Source organism: Chlorocebus sabaeus, chromosome X (genome assembly GCF_047675955.1).
Source record: "Chlorocebus sabaeus isolate Y175 chromosome X, mChlSab1.0.hap1, whole genome shotgun sequence".
NCBI classification, from domain to species: Eukaryota; Metazoa; Chordata; class Mammalia; order Primates; family Cercopithecidae; genus Chlorocebus; species Chlorocebus sabaeus.
Genome location: NC_132933.1, coordinates 47,901,871 through 47,927,705, shown reverse-complemented (window position 1 = coordinate 47,927,705; position 25,835 = coordinate 47,901,871). Strand labels below are relative to the sequence as shown.

The window sequence follows — 25,835 nt, the reverse complement described above, 5'->3', positions numbered from 1 at the left end:
TCAGTGACAGATTGGATTAAGAAAATGTGGCACATATACACCATGGAATACTATGCAGCCATAAAAAAGGATGAGTTTGTGTCCTTTGTAGGGACATGGATGCAGCTGGAAACCATCATTCTTAGCAAACTATCACAAGAACAGAAAACCAAACGCCGCATGTTCTCACTCGTAGGTGGGAACTGAACAATGAGATCACTTGGACTCGGGAAGGGGAACATCACACACCGGGGCCTATCATGGGGAGGGGGGAGGGGGGAGGGATTGCATTGGGAGTTATACCTGATGTAAATGACGAGTTGATGGGTGCAGCACATCAACATGGCACAAGTATACATATGTAGCAAACCTGCACGTTGTGCACATGTACCCTACAACTTGAAGTTTAATAATAATAAATAAATTAAAAAAAAAAAAAAAAAAGATTATGAAGCCAGACTGCCTAAATTCAAACCTCAGCTTTGTTTCTTATTACCTATATAATCTTGGGTAGGTCACCTAATTTCTTAATGCCTCAGTTTTTTCCTATAAAATGGAGATAATAATACTATATACCCCATACATAGAGTTGCTGAAAACATTAAATGAAATAATACTGGTTAAGTCCTTATAGGAAGCATTATTTAAGTGTTATATATTATTATTTTCCAGAAATATAGTTGGTGATAATTCTTCTATCTCTTCTTCAATGAATGTAGCCTACAATTAGATTAATTTACACTAGACATAAAATGGAATGCTATGTGGCAAAATCCTTTAAAGCACCAAAAAAAAAAAAAAAAAAAAAAAAAAAAAAAAAAAAAAAAAAAAAAAAAAAAACCTGAAGTGGTCCTGTAGATATTCTTCACAGGCACCCTGAGAATGGCATAAGACAGCTATATCTCTGGGATGCAACGTTGAAAGTTGTGACTTTAGGAGGACATTTCCAGCTTTCCAGCTTATATATTTAGAGATTAAAAAAAAAAAGAAAAAAAAAAAAAAAAAAAAAACCTCATAGGGCTTTTATATTTCTTAGGTCACTTGATCCTCATATTAACTCTAAAAACTACACAGGGCAGTTACCATCTCCATTTTGAAGTTGAGGAGCCTAAGCAATAGAAGTGTTAGAAAAGGTAACAGAATTGTTCAAGGTCACGTTATAAATTTTTAGTGGAGCCAGGATCAGAACCCGTGTATCTTAAGTTCTAGCTCAGGGCTCAGAGATAAACCAAATGGGTAATAATTTGCTTTTAGACTATCTAGTCTGTGGAAGAAATTTCATAAGGCTGATGAGGTGGCTTCTATTATTTTGCCAGTAACTTGCCTGTTTGCTTTGCAGCAAAATTGACATCAGTCTGAAAACCCAGCCACCCAGCTTAATTTCCTTTTGGCTTTGCATAGGTTAGGGGGAGTCAACAAAATCAGTCACTTATGCTGAGTGTATTATCTGCAGACACTATGGAAATATACTTGCCAGCTCAATCCATTTTTTATGCATTATTATAGACAAGTTTGAAGCTTGTGGAGAATATGTGATCCTCTTACCAAGGCAGAAGTTGGCTGTGTGAGTTTTAGATCTGGATCTATATGTGCAAGTACTGTGATAGCACATGGTATTGGAGAATTGAATTTTTGAAGTGAGTAAGTCTTGCTTTGGTTATCCTGATTCTCTGTATCTCTATCTACCGTACTCTCACTTCTTCCCTTCAGTACCTGGCCCTTGTCCTTTCAAGCTTCCTCTCATCAGCGTACCTATTAGGTTAGTGCAAAAGTTATTGCAAAATTACGTTTGCACAACCTAAATATTTACAGCCATTCATTTACTGTGGGGTAATTAATTGGGCTCCATCCCTAGGGGGATATACAGCTCGATGTTCTCTTTAATTGGCAAATCAATATTTGCTACAATTTATTGAGAACTAAATTATGTACCAGGCCTCTGCCTAGCACTTTAGAAGCATGATCTTATTTGATCCTCATAATAATCCTTAAAAATGGGTGCTATTATTATCCACAGTTATGCATCAAGGAAATGGAGTCCCGGAGGAGCTTAGGAATCATGACCAAGGTCTCAAAGTAAGTGCCAGAGCCAGAACTAAGACTCAGGTGTTCTTAACACAGAGCCTATGCTTTCAACTACAACATCATAGAGTTATATGATCTAGATAGTGGGTGGCAGATATTTCTGTAAGTTGAGAAAGGCTTTTCCTATAAAATAATAAACATAAGCAACCATTTGCTCTGAGTTAGACTGAGATCAGCCTGATGCTAATGAACATCACAGACATTTCCAAGGTCTAGATACACATAAGACAGGTGGGGATGAGGAGATTCTGCTGTCCCAGGAACTGAATTCTTTTCTCAAGTACTATGCAGTGCCTTTTTTCCCCCAAGCTCTCTGAGATTAAATGAATATATACTAGTGAGCGCTGGCTGTCAGGCTAATGCTAAAGCACTAATGGGTCATTAGCCCATAGACAAAGTTCCTAAAGGGTTGGGTTTTGGTCAGACATGCAACTAGCTTTCATGTTAAAAGCATAGCAGTAGACACTGAGTCACCTAACGCAGCAAGATCTGTCTGCAGGGTTTTCCTTGGTTTATAACCTCAGGAAACAACCCCCACAAGAGTTCCTGAAAAGCCTTTTGTTTTCTCACAAATGACCTGACCACTTTCTGACTAAAGATACTCTCAGAGAAAGTGCGTATTTGCTGTAGAAACATCCGGTGGCACTAGATCAATTTGTCATAAGGTCAGAGCAGCTTTAACACCTGGGTTTCCATCTGTACTTGAATGTTCTGCAGAGGAAGTGTCAGTCCAGACTAGGGAATAATGGGATGAGACTGGGGAAGTGAGGGGTGGGATGGAGGGGTGGTGGTAGTACAGACTCTTAGGTGAATTAGACTATACTTGGAAGCTGCTCCATTTAAAGCAGTACATAGAACACTATGGTTGAATTTGATTCCCCTGTCAAAGAATTAGCTTGCCTTATGGTATTTCAAAGACTTATTATTTAGAGGGTCAGGATGTCCTTTGAATATTGAACCCAATTTCTTGACAAAGTTATATCAGGAGATGAATGGTAATCACAGCTGAATAAATGCTTATTCTATCAGAGAAAATGGGGCCATCAAAGCTCCACAGTTAACTGGCAAGTTTACTCAAAAAGTTAATTCAAAATGGCAAGTCACCCTTTTTCATGAGATTTGGATCCTACTTTGAAAAATTCCCAAGATGTCCTATCTCAGTTTCTGGAGACAATAATTCTTGCTTTCCTAGCCTCCCATTTGAACTTAATGACATAATCATGGGAAAGAGAAAGTGCTTTGTGAATTCAGTTAATTTTTTTTTTTCCTTTCTCAATTCTTCTGTATCCAATAATCACATCTTGAAATCACCTAGCTTATATTTGTTTCCTTGGAACTGTGAGCAGTCATAATTGGCTCCATTTGAAAATCAGTTTCAACATCATAGATCATCAACTTATATTTGATTAATTAAATTAGTTCTCATCAATGTTATGAAGACAGGGAATAAGTTTGGAAACCACCCAGAGAGCTGCCATCATGTGGGGAATTAATCAAGATTCCTAAGAGCCAGGTCCTGACTTCAGTGATGGAAATGGAAAGTAAAACTACTTTATTTTCAGAGACTGCTCTAGTATGATTGAGTTCATTTGAAGTATTATTACATATTCATCCTTGAATGATTCTGGGGGTGGGGGGGAAGATCCCAGCTTTAAAGCTAAGCAGACATAGATTTGAATGATAGCTCTGCCACCTTTGCTAGCAAGGTAACCTTGGTCATATGACCTAACCCCTTTGACCTTTAATTTCCTCAACCACAACAAAAAATGGAAATAGTGGTACTCATTTCATAGAAATGCTGTGAGGATTAAATGAGACTGGGAGACTACAGAATAAGAGTCAGGAAATTAGGATTTACATTTTGATTCTGGCTCTTCGTAGCCAGAGGTTAGTCCTTAGGAGAATAAATTAACCTGTCTGAACCTCAGTTTTCTCATCTGCAAAGTGGAAATAACACCCTGAACTTTATAGATTTTTGATGACCATGCACTTGGCTTGTTGTCATGTAAACAAATAGGTTACTCAAAGTCATGGAAAGTTCTCTGGTAATGTAAAGCTGACATGGAGGAGGATAAAGTGATAATGCCTTGTGATTGACACTTTATTTTCTACCTCAGAACCCAAACTAAGTAAGTCCTTATGTTAAAATGGCTCTCTTCTTCCTGAACTCTAAATATCATGTCACAAATAATGTTTACCAAACAAATATTCGGTGAATTAGAAAATTATCCCTGTCATGAAACTTTTGATTTTTTAAAAAATGCTTATTTAATATCCAGTTGTCATCCCATTACGGACTGTAAGCACATCCAAACAACTGAACTTAAGTGATATTTTGCTTTTCCTTACTCTTTTGTATTGTAAAACATCATGTTAACAAGTTATAAATGCCTAATTCATTTGACAACCATAAGTAAATAAACCATTAGACTGAAAACAGAAGTATCAATACCTGCCCAATCTAGTCAAATAATTGCCTTCGCGAATTTTCGTTTGAGATGCAAACATTATGTTCAAAAACTGATTTGGCTGAAATGAGACCAGTAAAAAAAGTTATTTTCATAAAAATGCAATACAGACAATATATGTTGTTCCATATGACAACCACAGTGTCATATTCTGCTTCTTTAAATTTTATCTATATTTTATTTGATTACTTCTTGTGGCATGGTAGTAGGCAGAATAATGCCCCCCACCCCAAAGGTGTCCATAACCTAATCTGTTAGGAATATGGTAGGTTCTATATCGAAGTCAAATTAAGGTTGTAAGTGGAATTATGGTTGCTAATCCCTTGACCTCAAAATAGGGAAATTATCATGGATTATCCAGGTGAGCTCAATGAAATCACAGGTTTCCTTAAAAATAGAAGAGGTAGGTGGAAAAGAAAGAATAATATAATGTAACAAGGATTCAACCTGCCCTTGCTGGCTTTGAAGATGAAAAATGGCCAAGCACCAATAAATGCAGACAGACTCTGGAAGGTAGAAAAGGAAAAGGAATTGATTTTCTCCCAGGGCCTCCAGAAAGGTATGCAGCCCTGCCAACATGTTAATTTTAATCCAGTGAGACCCACATTAGACTTCTCACTTCCCAAACAGTAAGATAATAGCAAATATGTTGTTTTAAACTACTAAGTGTGTGATAGCTTACCAGCAGCAATAAAAGTTAAAACAGTCAATTACCACTTTTTGTCACTTACTACAGCCATTTGTATACCTCCATTTCTTCTACTAGATTAAGCCTTTTGATCTGACTCTGTGTATTCTTCAAATTTATACTTTATTGCCCCCAATGAAGATATACACACTATTTGGTAGAGTACCTTTCTATAATATAACTACAAACATTTGTTAACTGATTATAAGAATGAATTACACCAAGTAATCCAAAATCGAATTTTCATCCCATTCTTTGACCTGTGGAATTTTGTGGATGCAGCTAAAGGAGGTATTCAGTCAATTAATCCCCAAAGCTCATCAGTTCCGTGAAGTGTTTAGGTTTCTTTCTTTTTCTTTTTTTATATTTTGGTGATGCTTATATGGAAATATTTTGGATGTATTTTGAACATACACACACATACAAAAACAGCCTTAAATTAAAAAACACGGAAGAAATATGACAGTATAGAGTAGTGGCTATGACCTTGGATTCAAGGGTGAGATAGACTTTGGTTGAATCTTGGATCCAAAATGTATTTACCAGCATTATGACTTTGGACAAATAATTTAAACTCATTGAGCCTCAGTTTTCTCATCTTCAAATGTTGATAATAGTAGGACCTACTTTATACATTCTCATGAGGATTTAATGAGGGAATAAATGTAAAAGCACTTGGCATGAAATCCATGTTTAATCAATGTTAGCCATGGTGCAGTAGCAAGAATATTGAACTTTTAATTCAAGAAACTTGGGTTTGGGTCTTCTGTTTTATTACTAATTTTCAGTATGATGTTGAGTACATTCCTCCTTTTCTGCCTTTCAGTTTCTTCATCTGTCAAAATAGCCAGATGAATTAGATCCCTAAGGGTTTGTCTAGTTCTAAAATTATCCACCCTTGAGTATCATATTATATTTTTAGACATCACTATCTAGGCCAATTTCTAGATCCTGACAGATCAGTCATCACAGATCCAAATGATGATCTTTAAGCAAGGTAAAAATTGACCCATCTCCCATGTTTAACCTTTCATATTTATTTTAATATTAACTATATCCCAAGTTCTGTGTGCAACCTGGAAGTACACTATGTTGTGTAATTTATCTGATAATAACTATATATGGAATTTGTTTGATATCAACAATATAAGGGTCCAGGGAGTACTATTTTAGAGAGAGAAAGAAAAATCTTACTTGAGGGAGAAAAGGCAACAGTGAAGAAAACACAGGAACTGTGAAGAAGAAGAAAAAATAAAACTACCATCATAACCACTGTTTAAGTTTCCATTTCCCCCAAGATTGTTTTCTTTTCAAGTTTGAAGAAGTTGCTTTATGTCTGGGCAGATTTGTGCTGAATAAACTTTCTTCTCTCCAGAGAAGGGCCTTGTGTCAAATGGCATTGAGAAGAAATTGCCCTGCCTTTATGCTCAAGCTTTCCCAAAGCTCATGCACTGCTCAAAACTCAAATATTAGTGGAAATAAACGTGGGATCCAGAGAAAAGGGCAACTCAGGGCAACTTCACAGCAGCCCTGACCATTCATTACCCTAAGGGCACATCCACTGAATTGCAAGGCAGGACACAGACCCTGAGCCAGTTGCTAGGGAGGCCCTAAGCTTTGCAGGGGCAATGGCCAGGTAAGTTGCCCAGCACTTTCCCAGCAGTTTAACCTCTATTTGTTAAAGGATCACTTATTTATTAAAGAAAATAACTGACTTTAAGTTCTATGCTAAAAAAAAAGGCAAATACTTCAATGACTTTAAATAATGGCAGGGATATTTTTAGTGAAACTGGAATGTGTTTTAAAAGCAATGTAATCCTCTGAATATAACCTTTCATGTGTTTGACTCTCAGTAATTCTCAATAATTTTATCTTCCAAATATACATGTGATGAACATGAACCATTGTCATCAGTAACAGTGACTTAATGAAGCAAATTATTTTTGAAGGGTGGTAGTAGGTAGGGAGATGAGGGAGATACATGTAAACATATCTGAAGTTGGAGCCATCAGTGATTTGAAAACAAATTTTCAAATAATTCTGGGAATCACTGGTTCTATTTTTTGTGGTGAGCCTATCACAAATTTTCTATTATAGCTGGGACACCTAGAGAATATATCTTCTCTCTAGATTGAGTTAATAAACAGTCCATGCTGATCTGTTTCCTTCTGTTACAAATAAGACAGACAATATTATAATTTTGGTAGAGAAAATAATTATAAAAGATTAATTGCTACAGTGGTTAGTTGATGGAAGTAATAACAAGCTGAAATAAAAATAAAGCTTGATTTTTAATGAACATTGATTTTTTTTTATTTAACATATGCCTGGGCTCTTTTTCCTAAGATGTTATTATGAATTAGAAAATTCACTCATAGTAATGCTGGTTAGAATCTTAAGGAAAACAGCTTTATCTGTCTTCATCAGCTTCTGCAGAAGGCCACCCTGTTTGTTGGCTAACATCAATGTGAATATAGTCAAGAAAGGGGCCCTGGTGCCCAGTGTGTGCCTACAATGAAGTAAAGCCTTTCATTCCACATTTAGAGACAATCTTCCAAAAGTAGCTAGCCTTATAAGAGAAGCTACAAGTGTCTTAAGTTCGTATTAAGGTTTAAATGGCAGATGGATTTTGCAGTAGGTTTTGATCAGAGAGTCACAACTTTGTGTGCCTAAAAGCAGGATGGAGAAGAAATTTCTCTAAAATAGAGATCACAAAATTAGGAATATTAGGGCAAAGCAGATATATTGTAACCAAGGCTGGTCCTGCTTGAATTTACAGGTTTGGAACATTAAGGATGATATTGAATAATCATGATTATTCTGTACTTTTTCCTGGATAATCATCTGAATTAGGGGACTCTCAGCCTGGTAATTCTAGAAATAAAAATTTTTATCGTATCGGGCTTTAGATTAAGTGGCCAGTAAATTGTGTATGTCATAATACAGGATTAAGAAGACTATGTAGTTAATTGAGAAAGAGATATTCCTTGCCTCAAGCAATTATCAGCTAATCACAAGAAAAAAAAATTGCCAAGTATTCCAAAGAATAATAGTACTTATGATGTGTTCAGAGCTCAGCACAATCTGCATTCATTCTGTGTTCAATTTATGAAATCTTCAAACTAGTCAACTACTTAGGCTAAGCTTGGCAAATCTCCATTCATGATTAGAGGAAATTTTTTAAGGATATTAACAGGATCTCTGGCTCTCCCTAAACCTGATTTGCTCAGTAAGGACCTCCATTTTGTCTTCTCACATGAAAGCTATTCCCAAGTCTTTCTTCCCAAAATCCTCAATTCCCTCAGAACAATAGGCAATCTGTAATACTTGTACATCTGGGCACTTTCAGACGAAGAGCCCTAAGGCTGCTGTGGCTCTCTTTTGGAATTAGCTCATGAACTTAGGTGATTTGGAAGAGGAAAGAGCCCATGGAACAGTTGCTACCCATTGACAAAATCCAGTTACTATTTCAGAACTTGAGAAGTATTTGGCATAATATATTATTGTTTTAATTAATAAAATTGTGTTTTATTAATGGATGTGTGTGATCAATGTCACTTCTTTGCACAACTTCAGGGCATCCCATTAATATTATATGCTCCCAGGAATGCCATTCACATGGAAACTGATATAAGTGTGCCCCTTGAGTTGGGCAATGAGATGGTATTGCCTGTAGCCTTTGGCCATTTAGTATTTATTTCTTTTTCCAACACAACCTAAGTTTTCTTTAAGACAGTGGTTATTAAGTAGGTACAATTTTATTCCCCTCATTACATTTTGCCAATATCTCAAGACATTTCTAGTTTCACAACTGGGGGAAGGCCCTACTGGCATCTTTGGGTAGAAACCAGGGAAGCTGTCACCTACAACAAAGAATTAGCTGGTAGTGAATGTCATCTCGCTGAGGTTGAAAAAAATCCTGCTTTTAGGAGATTCTTCTTTTCTTCATGATTTGCGTACAATCTTTCCTAGGCCTGGAGCTCAAAACTTGTTCATTCAGCCTGTCGTTCTGGGATTTTGAATCTTGATCAAAGTGATACAAGGACAAAAAGTTAACCAAGATACAATACAATAAAAGAAAACATATTTTAAAAACCCATCAAAACCAGCTCAATTCAATCATGGGGACAAGATGAAATTATTGTGTAGTCTCTTTTGCTTGCACGTCTAGACCTGGCCTAGTTTCTTTTCTGTTACTAAACCTAGTTCCCCAAACTTCCTGGCCATCCTTGAGATATACTTCGGATAAATTCCCTTTTGGCTTTAATTAGCAAAAGTTTGATTCTGTTCCTTGCAATCTAAGAATGCTATGGGAAGCACATTTTTTTAGAGAAAGAATACCACCGGGAAGTTAATTTGGAGATTGTGTTTATTTGTTCCATAATGTCACATACTATTTTATTTGCTGGATTATGTGAGACATTATCTTTATCCTCCAGGAGCTTAAAAATATAGAATAGGAAGACAAGGCATACCCATGTAATGTGAGGTTTAATTTTTATTCAAAGTAGTGCATGTCATGAACCAAATGGGTGGTTCAAAGGAATAGTAAATGCTTTAGGATTAAGAGAGGAGAAAGATTAGCTTGGGCTGTTATTAAGGAAGGCTTTCTGGAGGAGTCAAGACTTAAACAAGTTTTTGGAGGATAGTTAGGACTTGGGATGAAAATAAGAAAGGGGGAGGTCTTAGAGTGTTGTGGGCCTGGTGAAATCAGACAGAACTCAATTCAGGTCCCATCTTTAGATTCAAGAATAAGCTGCTTGACTTTGGGCAACTTATTTGTAAAATGTAATATAAAATGTCTTGAAACAGCCTAGAACAGTAGATATTAAGTAAATGATAACTATGGTAGCTATTTTTATTTGCTACCAAACTTAGAGGAAGAGTTTAAGACATGATGCATAGTTGGAAATTAATGCAATGTGAATGAGGAAAGTAACTTGTCTATAGCATCAATAAAATAGAAGATAGGTGGGTAAAAAGGCAGGAAAGGCTGGGCACCGTGGCTCGCACCTGTAATCCCAGCACTTTGGGAGGCCAAGGCGGGTGGATCACCTGAGGTTGGGAGTTCGATACCAGTCTGACCAACATGGAGAAACCCCGTCTCTACTAAAATTATAAAATTATCCGGGCGTGGTGGTTCATGCCTGTAATCCCAGCTACTCGGGAGGCTGAGGCAGGAGAATCGCTTGAACCTGGGAGGCGGAGGTTGAGGTGAGCTGAGATTGTGCTATTGCACTCCAGCCTGGGCAAAAAGAGTGAAACTACATATCAAAAATAAAATAAAATAAATAAAATAAAATAAAATAAAATAAGAAAGTTATTAAGGCTAGACTATGGCTGCCTTTATGTTCCCAAGTGACAAGTTCACAGTTTATCCTCCTGTAAATGTAGGAAACATTGGTAGGTTTTGAATGGTTAAATGTTATGACAAAAATAGTGATTTTAGAATGTGATTTTAGTGCTGGTATGCTGAATGGATTTGGGAGGATCCATTTCATTGACCATAACATACAAATTCCAAAATAACTTCATTCACAGAAATTAATGAGTTTCTGTCCTTCTACTCCCTCCCACTTGGTCTTTCTGGCCAATCTAACTAAACAGGTAAGTCAACAACAAAAGAGGACAATGAAAATTGTCATAACAGTAGGTAACACTTGGGCAATGTAGTCAAATTGATTTATTCAATTAAACAGATGAGTCTACTTATTTTTTATACTAAGTTCATGGAAATTGACCAATCATTTCAGTCAAACCAGTTGATCTGGCTGTACATGTAGATAAAATCATTGCCTATAATGGAAAAGAAAAAGTTATTTTGAGCATTCTTCTCAGGAAAGTTAGTGTCAAACATATAAAACCTAGTTTTAGGAAGAAGAAGGCAGTAATAGTAGTAGCTTCACTAACACGTTAAGACTAGTGTCATGGTATACTCAGTAAAGCAATTATATTTAAGGATAATTAAATATAAGCAGCTACTGAGGTAAGTGCAGTGGAGAAATTGTACACTGAAACGTTAGTACCAAAATGTATCCTTTGCTCCCATTCTTTCAATCAAAGCATGAAGCTTAAGCAGCAAATTCAAAGATTAGCTCAGACCCCAATTAGTCCCCCTTGAGGTCCAGGATGAGATTCCTAATAAAATTGTAAATATCTGCACTGTTGTTTAGGGGACTTGGTATTGACAGTTCTTTCTTTCCTTTCACAAATAGTAACTGAGTTTCAGATGAGCTTTAAAAATAAAAATAAATAAGAAATGAGCTTGCCTGCCTGTGGCAGCATGCACTCTAGCTAATCTGCAAATGCTATAATTATGCAAAGTGCTGATAGATTTGTCTCTGGGCTGGTGGTCAGGATCCAGATGAACTGCTGCAGTTGCCGCTTTATCATCACAAATGTTCTGCACTTCTTACCAATTCTCAGGCCTAAACATGATATTGGAATTTAAAGAGGCACCATAGCCTTATATCCCATTGAGCTGTGCTGGGATAAGTGCCAGTTCATCTCTTTCCATTCACGGGTTTAGGGGGGAAAAGTGTATATGTGTGGGGTGTCCTACAGGATCATATTTCAACTGGCTGTTTGCCACAAAGCCATTCCCATTGGACTAGGAGCCCTAGTGTAATTAGTGTGGAGTCAAAGAGGCTAAAACCACTGACTCAGTATTGAGCTCTTTACCTGTCTACTGCCTACAACTTATATCCTGTTTTCCTATTCATCTTGCAAGTGGGGGCTTTAGGTTACAAGGGGACACCAAATTAGACAATATAAGCTTCATTTAACTTCATATCTAAATTGGTCACATTTGTAACTGTCTTCTTTACCTTACAAGGTCATCATGAAGATAATATGAGCTAATGTATCTGAAAGCACTTTGAAACTTAGGAACCACCTATAAATGTAAGACACTTAAAATTATCATTAATACTAGTGAATGTCACTTCAGCTATTGATATTTAACAATAATAAAATTAGGATAAATACATCCATAGTCCATGGCAGAAGATAAGGGAAGGGGAAAACAATGACCCCAAACTCATCCTGCTGAAAGCAGAGCAAGATCATCATTTCCATACATGAAATACATTCCTTACAATTGCTTCCTACCTATCACATTCCAGTTAATTCATCTGGAAGAAGGAAATATTTTAAAATAAGATTGCCTAAGAATAGTTTCCAGAAAGCTAAATGTATATAATTTGGATGTGTAAGGTAAATTGACAATAATTCTATAAAGAAATCAAAATGGGTTTTTATTAATAAAGTGAAAAATGGTTGGATTTAATTTTAATTTTATTTATGTTTTGAATGCATAGCATATGCAGATGGTTCAAAATATAAAGGCATACAGTGAAGATTAAATCTTCCTTCTGCCTGCCCATGCCACCCTTTCCGTACCCACCACAGTCACTCTGCCATCCACTCCCTCTCTTCAGAGGACACTACTGTTACCAATTGCACATGTATCCATCTAGAAATATTTCATACATATACAAACATTTATATATGCATATGTATGTTTTATACTCGAAATAGCATGCTGTGCATACTATTTGGGACCTTGTTTTTTTCATTAAACAGTATACCTTGGAAATATTTTAATATCTAATCTACAGATTTACGTAATTCTTTTAAACAGCAGTATCATAATATGTCATTATATGAAATCACCACAATTGTAACAAGGCTCCTACTGATGGAAATTGAAGTTGTTTCCAATATTTTACTATTACAAATAATAGCAAACTACAACAAAATTGAACATCTGATATAACTAGATTTTAAATCCAAACATACAAATTTTGTTTAACATATATTCCTTATGTTTCTAATAATATTTAAAAATCAGATTATTAAGAGTAACTGTAGTATTTATGAAATGAAAACTAGATATTATATTAGTAGGTCTAAATTATGCCCAAATCAACTTAATTAAAACAAAAATGTTATTCAATTCCATAAGGACAATACATGCTGTATGTCATCTTGAATGATGTAGTGGAAAAATGAAGGCAATTAATTCACTAAAACTTTTCTACTTCAGGCAGTTCAGGTATTAGGAAGAGAAAGCTAATGTGCCATAAAGCTCTTTCCTAAGTATATTTCTGGTGCATTTGTTTATTATCAACAACTATTTTGGGAATCTCTCCAAATTTGTATATTTCCCTAACCTTACTTGTCCTGTAATCAACTTTTATTTCTCTCTTTCTCTTCTAAATATCCTGCAAATTGCATGAGATCTTCTCTCATGTTGGCAGGGAATTCCTAAGCTAGTCAATTAATGGTGGTTTAATCATTATAGCACAATCTTATGCTATTCCTCCTGTGAATTATAAAGAAGTATAAAACATTTCTTTTTAGTAGGTAAGAGTCCAGTTGGATATTTGAAGCAAGACATAAATACAGAATCAGTTAAAGGGAATTCAGGATATAAGCAATAGTTTGATATAAGAGTTATTTTATGACAACAATACACATGACGTTATGTATCTGTATGCTGAGTCCTCTCATTTCTTTCTTCCAGATGCCTCTCAGATTTGTCCTCTCATAAAAATAAAATTCTCCAAACTCCACCCTGGTGTGACTGCTCACCACCACCCATCCCCACACTGCAGCATTGTTTCCTCAATCTCTTAGTTTTTTGTTCTTCTCTCAGCCCAATACACATATCAAGCCAATCATCATTAGACAGCATTTCCTTTGAGTCATTTTTTTGTTCCAAGATCTACAGTAACACTCCAGCCTAGAACATCATGTCCAAATTCCTCTGCCTGTTACTCAGAGTCCACCAGAATTGAGCTCCATCCTATCTATCTAGTTTCATTTTTAATTCATGGTGCTCACAAAACCCCTTCTCATCAGAATCATTTTCCTCAAAGCATATTATGCTTGTGAAATTCTGTCTTGGCTTATGTCGTTAATCTTTCCTGATAATCTTTTGAAAATCCTTTTGAGAATCTTCTGCGAATCTTTTCTTCTTTACTCTCTGCCTTTCCAAATCTTCTGCATCCCTTAAGTTTCATATGGAGATCCATTCTCTTCATAAAACTTTCCTCAAACCTTCCAGCCAATATTGACCTCTCTTTTCTCCATTTCTTTACCACCTATATATAACCTTATAGCTCAAATGCTATATTCTATGTTCTATTCTCTATTATAGTGTGCTAATCCTGTGTTCATAGTCCTGTATTATAAATTGAGGGCAAAGATAAAGACTTTGCTTTCTTTCCCTTTAGTACCTAGCACAAGACTTGGAGTATAAAACATGCTTAATTTGTATTTTTGATCAATTATCCTAAAGAAGATATCATTGCTTTATTATATTGTTTTGGAGGTTGCAGTGGAGAGTGGGGGATAATTCAGAGGTTTAGAAGATCCATGTCACTAAAAATGTCCATTAGGGTAATATTTCATTGAGAATACCACTACAAAGCATATATGAGGATTTACTATTTCTCAATTATACTTTTAAAATATATATTTCTTTATACTTACAAATTTATAAAAACCACCCAAAATAGTCCATTTGTTTCATCTTGTTGGAAAATGTAGTTGTCAAAATGTCCTATTTACAGTGAATCAATGGTGCACTAAATGTGCTGGGAAATGGATATTGTATGGATAGAGTAACTACCCAAGTAGGAACACTGTCTAATAAATGTTTACACACCATCAAGTCTACAAACATTAAATATCATACATGATAGAATCTTTCTCATCCTGTAATTTATCTCAATTTTTCCATTACTTTCTTTCATTTTGTCTTCTAGCTTTACTCACAGACAAGCCTCCTAAACCATTGTTCCCCATGGAGAATCAGCCAAGTGTTATAGATGTCCAGCTGGGTAAGTCCCCTCCTTGGAATAACACTTCCTAAACTTGCCCTCTCTTAACAGATGGGGAAAATTGCATGAACCAGGAAAGGTTTATTGCCACTGTTATTACATGCAAATCAATTTGTGTTCTCCTCGTTTATAACCCTGGAGTTCAGTGCAATAGCAGTTTAAGGAAATTAGTTTGTATTGCATCAAAAAATGGTAATACTAATTAGTTACACTGGGTATTAAGTGTGCTGTATGACAGAGCTTTTTAACTCTGTGATTGATAGATTCATGAGTGTCTTGCATTGGTGATTGTTACAGAAAATTTTTCATACATGTCAGCCAAAATTTTTATTTGGACAGCATTAACTCCTGGAGACCAAGCACTTCTTAAAATAAAATACAGGCCTTTGGTTTAGCCTTTAAAATGATTTGATAATATTATTTTCAATATCACAATCCAGGGCCATTTAAAACTTGTTTTTAGGTTGGGATCCTGAATATTTATCAATCATATGATGTTGGGAAAAGTGACAAGTTGACTCATGAGTGCTACTGTCCTTGTACACACTCAAATAAGGGCACAAGGTATTGCACCTCTTTTTAGAGATCCTACTGCTAATCCTTGTAATTTTGAGTACTGTAAGCTAAAAACTCAGAGGCCTGCTAGGATCTCTTTCAAATTGTGGCCTTTAATTTAAATCATGTCCTTTAACATTTGCAAGATTTAATCTGTCTTAGATTTCATTCTAGTATTCTAAATGTCTTCAATTCTAAACAGAAGAACCACAAGAGAACTGAGTAAATATGCTTTAAATGTATTGGGCTTACACTGAATATATGATTTATTGATATTTGTGACCATAGTGGTCTCTATCCATTATACAGCCAAATTGATCCCAATTTTCACTCACTTAGAAAGGTTTTTGTTGTTGTTTAATTTTTAATTATTGTGGGTACCTAATAGATGTGTAAATTTATAGAGTACATGAAATTTTTTGATATAGGCATACAATGTATAATAATCACATCAGGGTGAATGGGGTGTCCATCACCTCAAACATCTATTCTTTCTTTGTGTTACAAACAGTCTGGTTATAATATTTTAGTTATTTTATGATGCACAATAAATTATTGTTGACTGTAGTCACCCTGTTGTGCTATTGAATACTAGAACTTACTTATTCTAACTATATTTGCATGCCCATTAACCATTCCTACTTCCACCACACCCAAAACCTTCCTAGCCTCTGATAACTATCATTCTACTCTCTATCTCCATGAGTTCAATTGTTTTAATTTTTTAGTTCCCCAAAATAAGTGCGAACATGTGAAATTCGTCTTTCTGTGCATGGTTCATTTCACTTAATGTAATGGCCTCCAGTTTCATCCATGTCGTTGCAAATCACTGGATCTCATTCTTTTTTTTGTGACTGAATAGTATTCCATTGTGTATATGTACCACATTTTCTTTATCCATTTGTCTGTTGATGGACACTTAGGTTGTTTCCAAATCTTGGCTATTGTGAATAGTGGTGTAATAAACATGGGAGTACAGATATCTCTTTGATATAATGATTTCCTTTCTTTTGGGTATATGCCTAGCCGTGGGATTGCAGAATCATCTGGTAGCTCTATTTTTAGTTTATTGAGGAACCTCCAAACCATTGTCCACAGTGGCTGTACTAATTTACATTCCCACTGACAGTGGACATTTGGGTTCCCTTTGCTCCATATCCTCTCCAGCATTTGTTATTGCCTCTCTTTTCAATGACAGCCATTTTGATTAGGGTGAGACGATATCTCCTTGTAGTTTTTGGAAGTTTTGACTAAACTTTTGATCCTTATAATTCAATTGGAATTGTTGGAAACTTATTTCTATCTTGAAAATAAGAGAGAGAAAATTGTATTCCTAATGTTCACTTTTCCAAAATGAAATATAGCAAATATTAGTTTTTAAATAAGCCTTGCAATGTGAGTACCAAAGTTAAACATTTTAAACAAAACAAAAAGAAATTAATAAACATGTTGTTAAGAGTGGACTGTGGAAATGGTGAATATTTAGAAATAATGAAGTATTAGACTGTGGCTCTTCTTATGTCCCCATATTGTTTTGCAGTCATTATATTTTGTTAGAGCCAAATCTAGATATGCTGATACCCTTGCTAACATCTCTCTACCTCGAACTGGGATAAAAATATTCTAAAGGAACTTTGTGGTTCCAGGGGTTACATGGAACCATATGATGGTCTCATATCATTAGTTTCCATGAAAATTCAAGTGGATAAATTGTTTTCATACCAAAACACATATATATATAAGGCAACATTTGCATGATAAAATATACATGATAAGCCCAGGCATGGTGGCTCATGCTTGTAATCCCAGCACCACTTTGCCAGGCCGAGGAGGGCAGATCACAAGGTCAGGAGATCGAGACCATCCTGATTGACACAGTGAAACCCCGTCTCTACTAAAAATACAAAAAAGTAGCCAGGTGTGGTGGCAGACACCTGTAGTCACAGCTACTCAGGAGGCTGAGGCAGGAGAATGGTGTGAACCCCAGAGGTGAAGCTTGCAGTGAGCTGAGATCATACCACTGCACTCCATCCTGGGTGACAGAGTGAGACTCCATCTCAAAAAAAAAGAAAAAAGAAAAAAGAAATGTGCTTGATAAGATTCACAAACAAAATGTGAGTAAATTTTATGTTTGTGGTCCCTGGAGGAATACCTTCTGTACTCTCCTCTGCTATTAGGCACACAACAGCAAAGTTTGAAAAGTACTGATCCAAAGCAAGGAGAAGGACCGTTGTAGAAGATACATTCCATTCAGATTCGCTGGGTGCAACACCTGTATGTACTGTTCAGGACATCTACAAGATGTGTACTTTGTATAAACCTGTATTCTAACATAGTTATATATGCCAAAACACCCTACCAAATATTACCATCCTATAAGATTGCTAAAATAATTTACTTCCAATTTACATTAGATGTAAGGATGAACTTTTCGGCTTTTAGTTTGTAACGCAATTGGAAACAACTTTATTGACAGAAAGATGGAGACCTGCTTATTTTTCATCCCAGAAAGGCTGTTACTCTGAGATGTTAAACAACCATATAATTTAGAGAAAGAAAAGCAAAATCAGTCAAACGAAATCTTCGGCATTTCAAGGAGCACATGACTGATTAATTTTATGTGATTTTAACTCTTTCATGGATTTATTTAGTACCATTTATTCACAATTGGAAATCATTTTATAAGTTGTTCTTATACCTCAATAGTCAGCTGACATTATGAGCACTATAAATGTCAAAGAGCACCTCTGTGTCAGTGGGAGTTCTGCAGTCAGAATCATGAGACATTAGAAAACACCAGGTGTAAAAAAGAGATACAGAAAGATAACTGGGACGATTGGATATCTCTGTCTATGTCTGGAAAACTTGCAGAATTCAGTAAGGTAATGAAAACTTCTGGAAATTGTTTTCCTTCAGTTTCTGAAGTTTATCAAACACATTCAGTTCTGGACATCCTAAAGCTAGAACTGAAATTAGAACTGCCAAGAAATACAAAAATCCAATCCATATGGCTAAACACATTATCAACTTTCAGTTTCCCAAATCCCATTACTTAAAATTTTAGACAACATTGTAGTAGATTAAAGTTGGCCATAGATTTTTGGCTACTCCTAATATCTAAACTTGAGTTTTCATTCTTCACAGTTGACCAATAGAGTGTGGCAAAAGTGATGTTCTGAAATTTTAGAGGCTGAGTCAAAAGAAACTTACAACTTCTCTCCCAGTGTTTTGGTCCACTCTGAAACCACCATGCTGTTTGAAGTTTAAGTCACATAGAGAGGCACTAGAGGATGAGACACAATATGGTGGGAGAGAGAGGTCAACTAGCACCAAGACACCAACATAAGTGAAGAAGATATCTTGGAAGTGGATCCTTCAGCTCTAGCTTCCCTGACTTATGCCATGTAGATCACAGACAAACCACTGAGCTGAACTCTTCTCAAATTTATGAGCCCAAAATTCACGAGCAAAGTAAAGTGGTTGTCATTGGCCATTAAGTTATGGGTAGTTTGTTAAGTAATTAGTAGATAACTTGAACATACATTAATTAGTTTATCTAGAGCATTATTAATTTTATTTTTCCCATGGACAAGAATTTCATGCAGCAATTTTATGCAAAATGAGACACATTTTAGGAAATACTTGAGTATCAGCTTCAAGGTAGTTTTAGAAAACATGGTCTGGAATAAATGTTCATGTGTTCATTTGAGGGTTACACTCTGTTCTCAGTTCTGAATATTTCTAAAAGAAATTCAGTAAATGAAAAATTTCAGTAGAAATAAATACTTTTCATGCAGGGAGTTGGCATCAGTACAGATATTTTGTTATGTCTCTAGAGGAAAATAAACATCTTGACTTTCTCTCTCCTATAGTGTAAGCCATTAGTCATTTGCAAAGTTGTAGAAATTTACATACGTTTTTGCTGACTTGGTGATGACAGTTTGGTTGTTGCTAAATTGTGTTCACCTTGTAATACTGAAAGTAGATTAATCTTCACTAAATAACCATATATTTTGAGATGATAAACACATTCTTAACAAAATAATCTGAAAACTATTGCTCTCGCAAAAAAATTCTATGTAACTACTAAAGTTCCCTGTGGTAATGTATGATATATAAAAGATAAAACAATGTACAACACACACATGCAAAATTCCAATTTGATCCTGTTATCCTTTATTTTTTCTCTCACTGAAGGTAAATTTAGCTTTAAATTTGAGAAATAAACCTTGACTATACCAAGGCTAATTCTTTTCTTAGCAGTTGAAAAAAATATATTTTCAATATTTTTTTCTAAGTAAAACAGCACTGTATTACAATATACAAAGTTATTTTACACCATTAATACCAATTTATTAAAATATTGTAAGGACATGTGCCCCATTTGAAATATATTCATGCTACATAGACCCTTTTTATAAACTACTTCTTTTCATGAGACCCAAATGCATGCTTTACAAACTGTAACAGACTCCTGAAAGCTTTGAAAAAGTCATGAACACATTTGCATGAAAGATTTGAGATCTGCTATCTAATTTTAATTAAAGGTGAGTTTGAAAATGTGCTCTGTTCTTCTGACTGATGATGATAATTTTCTTTTCTTTTCTTTTCTTTTTTTTTTTTTTTTTTTTTTTTTAAGATGGAACCTTGCTCTGTCACCCAGGCTGGAGTGCAGTGGCATGATCTCGACTCACTGCAAACTCTGCCTCCCCAGTTCAAGTGATTCTCCTGTCTCAGCCTCCCAAGAAGCTGGAATCACAGTCACGTGCCACCACGTCCAGCTAATTTTTGTATTTTTAGTAGAGATTGGGTTTCGCTGTGTTGGCCAGGCTGGTCTCAAACTCCTGACCTCAGGTGATCCACCCGCCTCGGCCTCCCAAAGTGCTGGTATTACAGGTGTGAGCCATAGAGCCTGGCCAATAATTTTCTTTTTGGCAGTTTCTTAAAACTTAAAATAAGCTAGTCAGCATTATGCAGAAAACACATATAAACATTTACTTTCTCTTTTTGTGTGAATCAAAAAGGAGGCCTGGGGGACCTACGGTAGATCAGAAAAACTCAGACAAGTAGAACAGTCCAAGCTAATTGGGTTACTTTGGATGTTTCAAAAAGCCAGTAGTTCATCTCTAGGCAAATGTGATCCAGTGTAAAAGATTCTTTTTTTCTATTCTCATTCAGAATCTATTTTATTTTTACAGGCTATTCAAATTCATATTTCATGAGTGTGTTATGTGCTATTGGCTCAAACTTTCTCCATGTGTGTAAGAAGTGTTAATCTTCATCAGAAATCAATTTCCCTAACATATCACTTTCTACTGAAAATTATATCATATTCCCTAAGAAACCAGTGTAAAAGACTCTACAAGGGAATATATCAAAATATAACATTTAATTCAATACTCAGGACTAGAAGGCAAAACAAATACCTAATTTAATCCCAAATTAGGAAATTAGCTATTCAACCAAATCTATGTTTTTTATAAAACATTATTTACCTAAAAACATTTATTGAGTTCTTACTGGATGCCAGCATATTAGATCCTGAAGATATAGAGGTGAATTAAATGAGTTTCTTGGCCTTAAGGAGTTCTCAATCTAGTGGGGAAACAGATGTGCATAAGTAGAATTGCATCGCATATGAGAACTGTGAAACGAGGGAAAAAGGAAAATGATTTTTCTTGTGGCAGGACCTCATATACTAAAGGTTCTCCGTGCTTAGGTTTTCACTAAATACAATGACAAAACTCTGCAGCTTCAACCCAATTACTAGATTTATCTAAAACTAATTAAGAATGACCAAGAATAGAACCTTTTGAAATCATAAATTGTCCACCATTTGCTTTAATGTGGCAAATACTAAAAATGGAAATTTATGATACCCTTGAATCAATTCAGTTTAACAAAATTAGTCAACTCCTTCTAAAGTTGAAATAAAAAGAACAATCCAAAGCAAGTCACCAACTGAGCTAAATGTCAAACCAGAATTATTGTTGATACAAATAGTAGTACATGATTATTTCATTAGCTGGAGTCATAACTCGGTATATGAATTGTGTGTATAATGGTGGAAGCAAGTTTTTTATATTATATTCTTACCCTCTTAGTTTCAAATAACTCCTTAAAACTTACGTAATATTGAATAACCAAACACTATGGAGACTTTGGAGAGTAAGAAGGAGGGTATTATGAACTTACTCAGCTTTCTTGGCACACATAATTGGAGCTAGTTCATGGCAGAATTTCCTCACCCTTATAGACATTCTAGGGTTAGTGAGTTGTTTCCAAAATATCTATTTATTCAGGATAACATGCACAAGCTTAGCATGAACTACCCCAAACTGAAAACCATTCTATTGCCCAGATTATATAACATGTGCATTATTTATACCTTTGGAAAATCTGGGCCAAGCCTTTTCCTTAAGAGTTGGCTGTAGTATTAATGAGTGAGACTGAAACTGGTTCCCTTATTGTCTAAGTTTCTATAACAGCTGTGCTTGTTTTGAGATTTTTTTTAAGAATGAAATGGGAAAAAAGTTAACAGTTTACTAAATAGTGTCTGATTATAATCTAACAATGTGATTACGAATGTCTCTTAAATAGCATGATTGTTAACCAGTCCTTTATGCATACATTGGTGTTTGGGGGCATTGCTTAGGCTTATGTCTTATTGAGATACTGATACAAGTTTGATGGTGTTTCATCATATTTTTAAAAAGCCAAAACCATGATTTCATATATTTGGAACCAAAATTATTTGATAATTTACTAGGTACTAGGTACTAAAATGGGCATTTGCACATACACTATCTTATTCCTCATAAGAGCTCAAAGTAGTAGATATTGTTGAATTATTTTGCAGATGAGGAAACGTAACCGCAGACAGGTGAAATAGCTCACATGATGTTACATAATTAGTAAGTGACAAAGATGGTATTTCAACAAGATCCGTTTCACTCCAAAGTTTTTTCTTTTTATTATAGCACACTGGGTATGGTAACGTTATCTAGACCCCAAACTCTGTCCTAGGATAAAACTATCATTCTAATAAGGACAGCTAAATAATATTAACAACTTTAGCAATTATTATTTAATAACAGCTCTACTATTACAAATAATGTTATTACTCTACTTAGTATTATAATTTAATAACATTTCTAGTACTGCTAAAAATTGCAATTATTATAATAATTTTTTAATGATAGTTCTACTAATAATTATTATTATTTGTAGTAATAGTATCAGTAGTAGTAGTAGCAGTAGTGGTGGTGGTGGTGGTGGTGGAGCTGTCACTTACTGATTGCTTACAAGGTACTAGGCACTATATTAAATACTTTATATAGCTTATTTTATTTTTATTTAATCTTCCCAAGAACTCTTTGTGATAAACCCAACTATTTGCCTCATTTTAACAATTTTTTATTGCATTAGTCATATACCATACAATTGGCAATTTAAAACATCCATTTCAATGATTTTGGGTATATTCATGATGTTGTGCAAGCATCACCACAATTTCAGAACATTTTCAATACCCCAGAAAGAAACACTGTACCCATTGACAGTCGCTCCTCAGTCCCTCATCCTCACCTGTATCCTCAGCTTTAGGTAGTCATTAATCATCTATCTGTAACTATAGATTGGCCTATTCTGGATATTTAATACGAATAAAATATATAACATGAAGTATTTTGTGATAGGCTCCTTACATTTAGCATAGTGTTATCAAGGTTTAGTCATCGTTATTGCATGTGTTAAGTACTTCACTCCTTTTCACTGCTAAATAATAATCGACCACATTTTATTTTATTTATTCATTCATTAGTTGATTGACATTTTGATCATTTGTACTCTGTGGCTCTTATGAACAATGCTGCTGTGAGCATTCATGTACAAATTTATGTGTGGACATATGTTTCCATTTCTCTTGTGTATACCTAGGAGTAGAATTGCTGGGTCATTCGGTCATTCTATGTCTAACCTTTTGAGGGACTACCAGACTGCTTTCCAAAGAGACTGTACCATTTTATATTCCTATCAGTAATGCAAAGGGTTCCAATTTCTCTACATTCTTGAAAGCACTTGGTTTTTTTTTATTTTTAACATAATTATTCTAATGTGTATGTAGTACTATTGTGGTTGAAATTGTACTTTTAATTTATATTTTAATTTATATTTCCCTAATTATAATTTAATTATATTGAGCATCTTTTCATGTGCTTGTTGGCCATTTGTATGTCTTCAGAGAAATGTCTATGGCCCATTTTTTAAATGAGGAAAATGGGTTCGGAGAAGTTATACAACTTATCCCAGCTAGTAAGCAGCTTAAACGTAGTGAAGCTAAAGTTGTCACTCTTAAACCTTGCCATATTCCTACTAATATTAGTACTATTGTTTACATGGTCCTCTTGTACTTCTGCTCTTTCTTAAAATAGATTTTTGGACAGAAGGTGAGTGATCATATATATGGAAGTTAAAGGGGTGTCTAGTGTGAATTGATTCAGTGAGAAAATAGAAATTATTGAGAGCGTTGCTTTAACTTTAAATCTTTGTAACTCAAGCCACAACTCCTTTTTAAATAGAAAACTAATTTGTAATCAGTACACATGCCTGAAAACTAGCTGTGAAGCACAAGACAATACAGGAAAGTTTTCTGGAGGGATTTACAGTATACTTAAATGCCCAAAAATTGTATGTAACCCAGTATCTGAACAGAGACCAAGAAAGTAATTTGTATCATTCAACTATAGGAAGTATGTATTAGAGACTTTAAAAATAAGTTAGAGAACTCTCCACTGTTTGAATTTATTAGGAATAAGTGTCAACTGAGTGCACTATTCCCCAAAAGCATATGATATCTGTGTTGATATCAATACCATCAGCTTTGCAGCACTTCTCAGCAGTTTCATCTTCTAGCCCATCTTATTCAGTGGATTATAGATGCTTTTTAAAGATCTGGAAAAGAAAAAAAATAAAGCTACAAATTTTGACTATGTCTAAAATGTCACGTGAACTGGGAAAAAAAGAGAATTATATATGATCTCTTTCAATTCAAATATTTTATATAATTTTATGTAAAGAAAGGCAGTTTTTGTAGGTGAACTTGTAGGAAATTGAGTAAGCTATTATCTGGCTTATTCATAATTGAAGTAGAAGGGTATTCTCATAATTGAGGTAGAAGGGTAGCTTTGTATCATTTAGATAATTCCATTAATTGTCCTCTATACTTCATTTAAATAAATTTAAATAAATTAAACTTTGGAAGATCTTTTGTTCCTTTAATAATAGCTCTTTCCAGAAATTCCTTAGATATATCAGGAGTGGGATATACATTTTGGTCCTTTTTTGGGGAGTCAGGGTCTCACTCTGTCACCCAGGCTAGAGTGCAGTAGCATGATTCTGGCTCACTGCAGCCTCAAACTCCTGGACTCAAGTGATCCTCCTGTCTCAGCTTCCTAAGTAGCTTGAGTACAGGAACACATCACTATGCCTGGTGAAGTATTTTTTTTTTTTTTTGAGACAGAGTCTACACAGAATAAGGATAAGGCAAGAGATCTGGGGAAAAATGCTCAGAGATCTGTGAAACTACAACTAATAGTTTATGTTCAAGGTAGTAACTTTGAGTTTGGAAGCTTACAGGTTGCATAAGCCCTGGCAAGGTGGTAAGCAAAGAAGTCATGTCAGAAAAAAAAACTGATCTTGTGTTTCTAGCAAGGTGGAAAATTGAAAGGCTGAAAGTCTTCACAAATCAGGCAACAAATAGATACTGAAAGATCAAAGACAGTGGTACTAAACCTGTAAGAGTTTGCTCTTGATTCCCACAAGAGAAAGATATTGTCACTGTGGACATAACCACTGAAAAGTTTGAAAGAACTGGGTCTTAGAGTGATGCAAAAGAGGGCACACCTGGCAATTAAGATCAGTTAAAGCAAGTCCTTTGGCTGAAAAAGGAACTCCTTCAAAAAGAGTATAATGTAAACTTGGCCTGATACCAGTTCTAATAAAAAGTCTAGTCTTTAACAATATCTGAATTTCAAAAAAACTGAATTAAGAGTATATGCATCAAGTCCACACAAAAAACTTTGATTTTGTTTACAAATGCAATATTAACCTAGGAATAGAGCCTATGTATATTGAAATGTGGTGTATATTTGTAAGACACTTATTTTCCAAGAACAAGAGGAGCACTGACTCACTGAGGGCCTGTATCAATTT

General features: G+C 35.1%; 1 protein-coding gene across 1 annotated transcript in view; it reads left to right on the top strand.

Moving 5' to 3' along the window:
* Positions 1–25,835, top strand: part of IL1RAPL2 (interleukin 1 receptor accessory protein like 2) — a 1,280,701-nt gene that overhangs the window by 961,762 nt on the left and 293,104 nt on the right. Inside the window, exon 6 of the mRNA XM_073013177.1 lies at positions 14,994–15,068. Within this exon, the coding sequence (XP_072869278.1) occupies positions 14,994–15,068 (75 nt within the window). The remainder of the gene's footprint in view (positions 1–14,993; positions 15,069–25,835) is intronic.